The 10,750-nt window shown below is 41.9% G+C and overlaps 1 protein-coding gene across 1 annotated transcript; it reads left to right on the top strand.

Moving 5' to 3' along the window:
- The first annotated feature begins 380 nt into the window (after positions 1-380).
- Positions 381-10,376, top strand: ZNF677 (zinc finger protein 677). The gene is given in 6 exon segments (XM_006878224.1): positions 381-456; positions 4,348-4,743; positions 4,898-5,116; positions 9,826-9,857; positions 9,978-10,049; positions 10,134-10,376. Coding segments are annotated over 6 exon segments (1,038 nt in total).
- Positions 10,377-10,750: the final 374 nt, after the last annotated feature.

Genomic DNA, 10,750 nt, shown 5'->3' with positions numbered 1-10,750 from the left:
AGTGAGGAGATAATATTGTTATGCTTCATAATCTAATACATGAGTCAAACTGAAGACTCCAGTAACTGAATCCAGGAGAAAGATGCATGCCATCATCATCTTCATTTACAATATGTGTGATTTCTCTATTCACACCAGCATTGTCATCTGTAGTTAAAATAACTGCAACCAAAGAACCAAGAGCTGTGACTTCTGGCATGTCAAGAGTACACAGGTCTGGAGAACTTAGGTGTGTGGTCATTCACATCATTGACGGTGATATTAAGCCTCATGTCTGAGGACCGCAGACTACCATCAGCACAAACCAGTAGTGAATATTTGGAATGACATTCCCTATCCAACCTTTTGGTTGCTATCAGATCTCTGGATTCAGGGTCAATATGAAAACCATCATTAGCTCCGCTGACGATAGTGTAGATGACGAGAGCATGTGTACCCTTGCCAGCACCCAGGGCTGTTAGTTGCATAATCTTAGCACCATCTCCAGTGTTCTCCTCCATAGTGAGATCGAGCATGTCTGTTGGAAATATAGGTGGATTGTCACTGTTATTTCCACTTGGTTTCTTTGCGTTCACCCTTAGTTCTGTTTAGGGACAAGGCATTTTATGAAACACAAGTATGATAAAATCAACAACCTGATGGAATGTCTCTCATTTGGGTCTAAGAGAGATCAAACTTCTAAAACTGGCTTCTAGTTTTCTTCCCACTCATGAACACAGATGAACTCTGCGGTGTCATCACCTACTTCTTTCCCGTCAGCGCTCCATCAACAGCATACAATTGAAGTGTGGAGTTCCTCCATCCTTGTTCAACACAGAGGCAGTGACACAACCATATATGCCATAAATACTAGATTCTGCCCCTTCTTGCTGGTATCCAACACCCAACCCTCTTTCCAACAGGTATCTTGGATATCAAGGTCTTCCCAGGTAGATTTGCCCCACTGGGACCTTTTAAATAGTTCTAGGTCACTAATGCTTGGAGAAAATTATACAGGGACTATAAGGATCCTGATGTGGTGCTGCTGTAGGATAAAGTACTAGGCCATAGGTGGGTTTGAACCACAAGGTCAAACTCACCATCTATTCCTTGGAGCCCTATACAGGGTCTCTATGAATTGGAACTGCCTCGACAGAACTTAACAACAACATAACACACCATGGCAGAGGGAAAAGAGAATGGAGAGAATGCTCTAGGGCATAGTAGAGAAATATTCTAGAAAACTCACCTTGACAACAATAATAAATAAAATAGTTGAAAACCAACATATTAGCAAGTTGCATCAATTGTAGGGAAGAGCTGGTATTCAAGTCCTGTGAGTATCCACCAATCACATTGGCTCTTCTTTCTCTTACCTGTTTGGGCTGACACCAGAAGTCTCTGATATAAACAGATGCTAAGTATTTGAGTCCAACTGAAGTGTTCTAAGAGTTCTATTGGCTCATAATATTCTGTCCCTGCCCCGTAGGAACATGGGCCAAACAACTCTGGTGACTGTCTCCATGGTGATGGTAAACATGTCTTTTTCTTGACATGTCTGTTTGGTACAGCATCCAGTCCTTTCAGGAAGAGAGGATGTGGGACCTGACCTGGGGAATGACATTCACTTAAAATCAATGGACACCAGAACATATATAAAGAGTTCACTTCTGGCAAGATGGTGGATGAAGCACACAAACTAAACAGACTTCTACAACAAAGATACAAGACAAAATGAAACAGACACAGATGAAAATCCTGGAACCCTGAACTTCAGAGGAAAGGCTGGAGAAGTGGACCGAGTACTTGCTGAGAGGAGAAGCTGAACAGGGACGGCAAGAAAGGGAGACTGACTGGTGACCAGCTGGTCAGATGTGCGGTGTGACTATCTGGAACATTTATGAGCAGCTTTGACAACAGTGGTGACCTGGCAGAACAGATTCACAGAGGCGACGGAAAAAGGTGCAATTCCTTCTTTTTCCTCATGCTTCCTTGGTAACCAGATGTGTGGCTGGTTCCCAGCTTCATCCACCCCCAGCACAGACCCTCATAATCAGCCACCCTGGTCCCAGCTGCCCTGTGGTCCTAATGGTCCTAACAGACACTGAAACCAGCTCCATCAAGGGCCTGCATGAACTACTTCCGGATTGAGTGCCCTGAACATAGATAACACACAGATCTATAGGAAGCCCACCTAGGACCAGGAACTCCACCCTCCCACATCTACCCAGTGAGCTCCTTGGCAGGAGCACCCCCTTCCCCTCAACAACAGCTGCACTGATTTTTTTGTTTTATTTCTTCCCTTTTGTTGTTTTTGTTCATTCTTTCTTCTTCTCTTTCCATTTCCATGAAATTTTACTATTTCTATCTGTTTTTGTTTTTCCTTCTGTTTTTCATTCCCCTCCTTTTTTCCTTTTGAGTACTCTCTTGTTCTCTTCATCTTCCTGGTTTATCTAAGTTTTGTTTTCCTCTCTCTCTGATTTTTCTCTTTTATAGCTCATTTTTTCCTTTCCCTCTTTTCTTTTTTTTAGTGATTATATTCTTTTTATCTGGTGTTGCCTGTTTTTATTTTTTATTCTTATTTTCATTGATGGTTGCTTGTTTGTTTATTTTGTTTTGTATTCTTGTGTGTGTGTGTGTGTGATCTCTTTCCCATACAACAAGAGATAGCAACCCATACAGCCCAGCCACAAACATACCCTCTGAAGCTCTACCCACTGGGCAGGAGCCAATACCAGCTCCTATACCACCTGCTTGCTGCTAGATCACTCTGATGTTGTTAAAGTGCTCTCAAGTCCATTCTGACTCATATTGACCCTGTATAGGATTTCTGAGGAGTAGCTAGTGGGTTTGAACTGTCAACCTTGAGGTTAGCAGTCTAGTGCTTATCCTATAGTGTCATACCAGGACTCCAATTATTTACACAAGCTAAATCACTCTTATTTTGTTCTTTTTCTTTGTTTTTTGTTTTGTTTTCTTTTCTTTCCTCCTTTTTCTTTTGTGGGAAAGTTCCCAATGATATGTCCTAATGAAAAAATAAATATGTATTGCTTCCTATCAAGTACATGAAAAAAAAAAAAAAAAGCAATTATTTTCTTTTCCTTTTAACTGGTTTCCCTGTCACCCAAGTTAGCACAGGTCTACACTCTGTTGTTGTTGTTAAGTACTATCCAATCAGTTCCAACTCATAGCGACATCTAGCCAGTGAATAATTCTCCTTTCCCTTACTTCTCTGGTAACCATCATAGAATGTTTTTTTAGCATGAAAATCTTTTCTTGACTTTTACATTCGTGGACTCAGACAATATCTGTCTCTTAGCAACCAACTAATTTCACTCAGTATAATATCCTTCATGTTCCTACATGTTAGGCAGTGTTTTGCAGATTCATCGTTTTTCTTCTATGATGTGTAATATTCCATTGTGTATATGCACCACAGTTTGTTGAATCATTTCTCTGCTGATGGGCATCTAGGCTGTCTCCATTTCTTTGCAATTGTGAATAATACTGCAAAGAACATGGGTGTGCACATATCTATTTGTGTCATGGCATTTATACCAAGTCGAGGGATTGCTGGGCATACAAAAATTCTATTTCCAACCTTCTGAGAAAGTGCCATATTGTTTTCCACAGTGGTTGCACAATTTTACAATCCCATCAGCAGAATGAAACACTGCCTGATCCTGGGCCAACCTTGCTATCATTACCATGCTTGAGTCCATAGATGCTGCTACCTGGCCAATCCAACTCATTGGGGGTCTTCCTCTTTTTCTCTGACCCTCCACTTTACCAAACATGATATCCTTCTCCAGAGACTGGTCCCTCCTGACAATATGCCCGAAGTATGAGAGACGAAGTTTGGCCATCCTGGCCTCCAAGGAGCACTCTGGCTGCACTTCTTCCAACACAGATCTGTTGGTTCTATGGGCAGCCAATGGCACTTTCAATATTCTCCTCCAACACCATAACTGAAATGCATCAATTCTTCTACAGTGTTTCTTATTTACTGTCCTTATAGGAATCTGTTAAAGCTAAAATATAACATGAGCTATACAGGAAACAAATCTGTAAAATATTTTGAAAATAGGCATGCATTAAACTTCCCATCTCAACTGGCTGAACTGCAGAGATTTCAAACTGAAGAGAAAAATTAATAAATGCAATCAAGTTGAGAAGTCCATCAAAAATGGTTCCTCAGTTTCATCCCTTCAAAGATTTCCTCCTAGTGTCAAAACAAAATTCTGTAATAAACCCTACAAAGATTTGATCTCTCCATTGCTTACACAACACCAGACAAAACACACTAAAGAAAAGTGTAATGAATGTGGAAAGACTTTTAGCCAATACTCAGTCCTCGTTAAACATGAGTTCATTCTGGGCACACACCTTACAAGTGTAATGAGTGTGGCAAAGCCTTTAAGCAGTTCTCCAACCTTATGAGACATCAGAGAATCCATACTGGGGAGAAGCCATATACATAGAATCTTGGTGGTAAAGTCTTTACTCAGAATTCCCACCTTGTAAGTCATGGTAGAATTCACACTGGTGAGAAACCACACAAATGTAATGTGTGTGGCAAAGTCTTTAATCAAAACTCCCACCTTGCAAATCATTGCAGAATTCATACTGGCGAGAAATCTTACACATGTATGAAATGTGGTAAGGCATTTAACAAATGTTCATACCTTTGGGATGATGAAAGAATTCATATTGGAGAGACACCTTACAAATGCAATGAATGTGGCAAAGCCTTTAAGCATTACTCACACCTCATTAAAGGAGCTCTGGTAGCGTAGTGGTTATGAATCGGGCTGCTAACCTCAGGGTCAGGAGTTCGAAACTACCAGCTGTTCCATGGGAGAAAGATGAGGCTTTCTGCTCCCATAAAGATTTTCAGCCTCGGAAACCTGGAGAACAACACACCTCATTAAACATCAGAATATATATCCTGGAGAGAACCCACATAAATGTAATGCGTGTGGCAAGGCTTTTATTCACAGTTCAAGTCTTGTGAAACATCAGAGGATTCATACTGGAGAGAAGTCATAAAGATGTAAGGAATGTGGTAAAGCTTATTTCCAAAGTTCAAGCCTTTTGCAACATCAGAGAATTCATACTGATGAGACACCACACAAATGTACAGAGCATGACAAAAATTTGACCATACGTTCAAGCCTGACTAAACATAAAACATACCAGAGAAAAACCTTATAAATGTGATGAATGTGGCAAAGCCTATATATACCCAAGTGACAGAGTTTAGCAGACATCAGAAAACACATTCTGAAAAACCCCCCACTGGGAATCAGATCTATGTAGCAATACCTTCATCCAAAGCTCAAGCCTTAGGGAGCATCAGAGAAGACACAGTAGAGGGAAACCTTACAAATGTGATGTGTGGCAAATGCTTTAAGTGGTCTTCGTGCCTTACTCAACATCAGAGAATCCATACTGGAGAGAAACCATATAGAAGTAATGTTTGCGGCAAGGCCTCTAGCCAGAACTCAAGCGTCACAATTCATCAGAGAATTCATACTGGAGAGCAACCATACAAATGTAATGAATGGTGAAGCCTTTAAGCAAGCCTCACTACACATCAGAATATACATGCTGGAGAGAAACCTTACTAATGTAATTTGTATGGCAAGGCTTTTATTAAACGTTCGCACCTTTGGGCTCATGAGAAAATTCATACTGGAGAGAAACCTTAGAATGTAGTGAGTGTAGTCAATCATTTGACAAAGACTCCCAGTGGACTACACATCAAAATTCACACTAGAGAAATTTAGTCTGTTTCTCAAAGATGAATCAACTCAAATATTAAGTCCTACACAGTCCTGGTGTGGTGCTGCTGGTTAATGCACTGGACTGCAAAGTCAGCTTGAACTGCAAAGTCAGCGGTTCAAGCCCACCAGTCGCTCCTTGGAAACCCTATACTAGGTCGCTATGGGTTGGAACTGACTTGATGGCACTTAACAACAGCAACACACAGTAATTCAAGTCAAAATAATTTAAAACAAATAGCTGATGGGTGTCGATGGAACAAGATGCATGGAAAGACACAATCATTTCATTTTGTAATGTATTTTTTGTTGTTTTTTATATATTACTCTTGGCTACTTTCAGACTGCTGTTTTGTCTTTATCACAAGCCTTTCATGGGTCATCCTGATGATTTCTGTGAAGGGATTGATATGGAAGGGCTTACTTAATTAGGTGAGATTCATTGGTAGCCATGTTTCCTGGAATAACAAGGATATCAAATTTTCAGATGAAATATTTTATGAGTTTGAAGGAATGCAAGGGGAGAGGCAGAAAGTATGTTAAAAAAACTATAATGTAAATCATGATTAATGTATTCAGGGTCCTTATCTGCTCATTTGTTGGTATGACAGAAAGTCAATGGATTACTGGAAAGGATTATAGTTGATAAACTGAGATTTTCATGGAAGCCGACTGATAATTTATCTGGAGCTGCTTATGTGGCAGAAATAATGGAGAAGAAATGGTCATGCTGCCTCTTAAAATAGTTTTATATATCTAAGATTAGTAATAACTTAGTCTCAAGTTTTAGAAATGGAAGAGAGCCAATTATCAGAAGGCGAGCTTAATAGCTGTAGGATTCCCCTTTCACCATTAATAAATATCATCGACATAAACATGACTATCATGTGGACCTCACTGGATAGAATATAGAGGAGTCAAAGTTATTACATCTGTGAAAGAGACGATAGAGAAGTTCAGTATCATCAGTCAGGACAAGACCAGGGACTGACTATGAAACATCATCAATTGCTCATATGTAAGCTAAAATTGAAGCTGAAGAAAAATATATAAAGGTTATACTTTAATAGAATATAATAATAAGTATATGCCACTTGAATTTAGACACCATGTCAAGAATAGATTTGACACGAATGACCAAAGACCATGAATTGTGGGAAGACATCAAAGACATCACACACAAAGAAAGCAAAAAGATCATTACAAAGCTAGAAAAAAAGAGACCAAAATGAATATTAGAAGAGATTCTGAAACTTGCTATTGAACTCAGAGTAGCTAAAGCAAAGGAAGTAAAAGAGTTGAGCAAAAGGTTTCAAGGGGGTGGCTTCAGAAGACAAAATAAAATATTATAATGAGATGTAGATAAACATGAAATTAGAAAACCAAAAGGGAAGAACACACATGACATTTCTCAAACTGAATGAAATTACTCAATCTGAAAGAATTGGAGAAAAAAATTCAAGTTTGAGTTGTAATATCGAAGGGTTTTACAGGCAAAATTCATGCAACAGTGTAAGAACCATCAAAAGTAAATGGAAGGAATATACAAAGCCACTGGACCAAAAAGAATTGGTCAACATTCAATGATTTCAGGAGATAGCATATGATTAAAAACTGATAATACTGAAGAAGTCCAAGCTGCATTGATGGCATTGGTGGAAAACAAGACACCAGGAATTGATGGAATATAAATTGAGACGTTTAAACAAATGGGAAGCAATATTGGAGGTACTCACTTGTGTATGCCGGGAAACTTGGAAGATAGCCATCTGGCCAATTGACTGGGAAAGATCCGTTGTCACGCCCATTCCAATGACAAGTGATGTAACTGAAAGCAGAAATGACAGAGCAACATAATTGACATCACACTCAAATAGAATGATGCTGAAGGTAATTCAAAATGGCTGCGACAACACATCAGCAAAGAACTGCCAGCATTTCAGGCTGGGTTCAGAAGAGGACATGGAACAAAGGGAGATTACTGCTGATACCAGATGGATCTTGGCTGAAAGCAGAGAATACCAGAAAAATGTTTACCTGTGCTTTATTGACTATGCAAAGACATTCATATGCAGATAATAACAAATTATGGGTAATACTGCAAAGACTGTGAATTCCAGAACACTACTGTGTTCATGCAGAGCCTGCATATAGACGAAGGGGCAGTTGTTCAAACAGGGCAAGAGCATACTGCCGATCTTGAGGTTAGCAGCCCAATTCATAACCATTACGCTACCAGAGGTGGAGAAGGATATTACGCTTGTTAAGGTGGGGGGGGGGTCAGAGAAAATGAGGAAGACCCCCAGTGAGATGGATTGGCCAAGTGGCAGCATCCATGGGCCCAAGTGTGGTAACACTAGTGAGGTTGGCCCAGGATCGGGCATGTTTCGTTCTGCTGTGCATAAGGTCGCTATGAGTTGGCACCGACTCGATGGCACCTAACAACAACAACAACATTAATAATAACCAACATGAGTCGAATTTCCAAAATGCAAAGGTAACTCCCTATTTTCCCACTTCTCCATCTCTGACATCAGCCACTGTCAGGATGTTTTTAATCTTTGCCTCTGTTAGCCTCACTGATTTTCTGGAAACACTCACAGAACTTACAGACTGCCTCCACTTATAGTCACCCATTTGAAGAGACACTTCAGGAAGGTCTTGGAGACATTCTGGCTCTCACTGTGTGGATGTGAATTTGAACTGCTGACTTTGTGGTTAGCAGCCCTACGCTAACTCACAATGCCACCGGGGTTTCTTCCATGAAGATTACAGTCAAGAATACTCATACTCTGTCACATGGGAAATACTGAGTTGGAAGGGACTCAACAGTCTTCAATAACAGCAACATGACGTTTTTGTTGCCTGGTTGTTTTATAAAACCAAGGTTTCTTTGATTACTGGCAAATTCCAAGAGTTATTTTCAGGAACTAGAGACAAAAGGTTAAAGTGAATTGTTCCACTGTGAGTATTTTCCATTTCAGTATAAGAGGTAGACTCTTCAAGGAAAGGAAATTATCTGAAGAGTCCAAGTTATGCTTGGAAAAGAAATGCATTAGGGCTGAAACTGATCCAGTGCCGAAGCTACAGATAAAGGAGGAATAATTCCTAAGTTACATGTTGAACTTCTGAAGAGAGACTGTTGTTAAGTGGCATCGAGTTGATTCCCACCCATAGCGACTTTGCGTAAGGTTTCCAAGGAGCAGCTGATGATCTTGCACCACCGACTTTGCAGTTCAAACGACTGTAGTTGGACACATTAGCCCACAGCATCACACCAGGACTCCTAAAACTTTAGTAAGCGTTTGCTACTGGGAATTTAATAGCAAGTGGACGGATTATGATTTGAAATCGACTTGACCAGCAGTGGGTTTTGGAAAACAGCAGATTTTAGTTGGTATAGTTCATGTTTCCATACAGGAGACTCTGTGAATAGGAATACCAACCTCTGGAAGGTGCTCATCAATATCTGCTGCCTGGACCATGCCCATAAATCTGATGGTAATGAATATTGGGATATTCATATGTGGGAGAGAGACAGCCAGACCCTGATACTTACGATATTTTGGTATCACACTTCACTTCCCAGGTATTGGGAGAGGATCGTTCCTTTCCAGGATCCTAGGAGGGAGTACTGGTGTGGCGCTGTGGGTAAACGCGCTGGACTGCAAATTCGCTTTGAATCGCAAGGTCGGCGGTTCAAGCTCACCAGCTGCTCTTTGGAAATCTTATACAGGGTCACTTTGGGTCGGAACCGACTCGATGGCACTTAACAACAGGAGGGAGACTCGATGGTGAAAGCAAGCAATCAAGAACATGACATCAAGAGTCAATATTAAAAATCATTACAGACCGGTTTGTACGATTCAGTGACAATTAACATGTAAACATAGGTAAAAGGGATATTTTCTGAGTCGTTTGTATCTCATAGGACAAAATAGCTTGCAAAAATAACTTTTGACTGAAACCGTTTTCAACGATGAAAACATCGTGTCTCACACATCTCTAAGCTTTTACCCTCAAACGGTCTGAGACACTAACTTAAAATAACCTTTCTTCACAGGGCATCGAAAAGAGGTTCTTGCTCGCATACCTGTATAAGGAAACTTCCGGGAAACAGCGCCCAGGAAAGCCCCGCCCTAGCCAGGCTCCACTCCTGGCCTCGCCCATTGGCTGTGCGTCCCTCCCAGGCCCCGCCCCCACCCCGCCACGTAGCTTCTCGCCGCGCGCCTGCGTAGTTTATTTCAGACGCGGAAGCGGGTGGCGCGGAGTGAAATTAAGAGTGAGGTAAGTGAGTAACCGTCTTTTTGGATCAAATCTGCTCATCGCGCCCTCCTGTCCTCCACATTACGGATTCAATGGTCCCTGCAGACGTTAAGGTCCCTGCTCCTGCTCTTCCCACACCCGGAAAATCCCGTGGGACTTTCCGGCCCTCAGGATCTGCCACCGGCCGGGCGCCGGAGTCGGATCCCCGCCTCGGCCTTTTTGCCCGCGGGCCGTGAAGACGACGTCTGCCCCGTCGTTTTCCCGCTGAAAACCTTCCTCTGCCCCCACCCACACTACGCCGGGTCACATCTTCGCCCGGAGATGGGGTCGGCCACTGTCGCCCATTGAGGGTAACTCTGACCCACCTCTCCGTGGGCAGTTCTGGACTTCTTTCTGGGTCTGGATCTCTGAGACCCCCACGTCTCTCCTGAAACCCACACCTCTCTCCTGATACCCTGACCTCACCTTCGTGGTTCCTACTTCCTTCCTGATCCGCGACTGGGAAGGGCTTCCGTCCTGTGACATCTTGTCGTGGTTCATTTTCTTCGTCCCAGATCCCAGCCCCTGACAAGTGCGCTTTTCCTGGGCAGCAGGCACGTCATTTCATCCCTGTGCACCTGAGATAGAGACAGAGCCACTATGAGAGACATTCAACTGTTTGGAGAAGAGAAAACGGAGGGAGAGCCACAGTCAGATGGCTCAGTAGAGGCTGGGGGGCGGCG

The sequence above is a fragment of the Chrysochloris asiatica genome, unplaced genomic scaffold, assembly GCF_000296735.1.
Source record: "Chrysochloris asiatica unplaced genomic scaffold, ChrAsi1.0 scaffold00116, whole genome shotgun sequence".
NCBI lineage: Eukaryota > Metazoa > Chordata > Mammalia > Afrosoricida > Chrysochloridae > Chrysochloris > Chrysochloris asiatica.
This window is presented reverse-complemented; position numbering and strand designations above follow the sequence as displayed.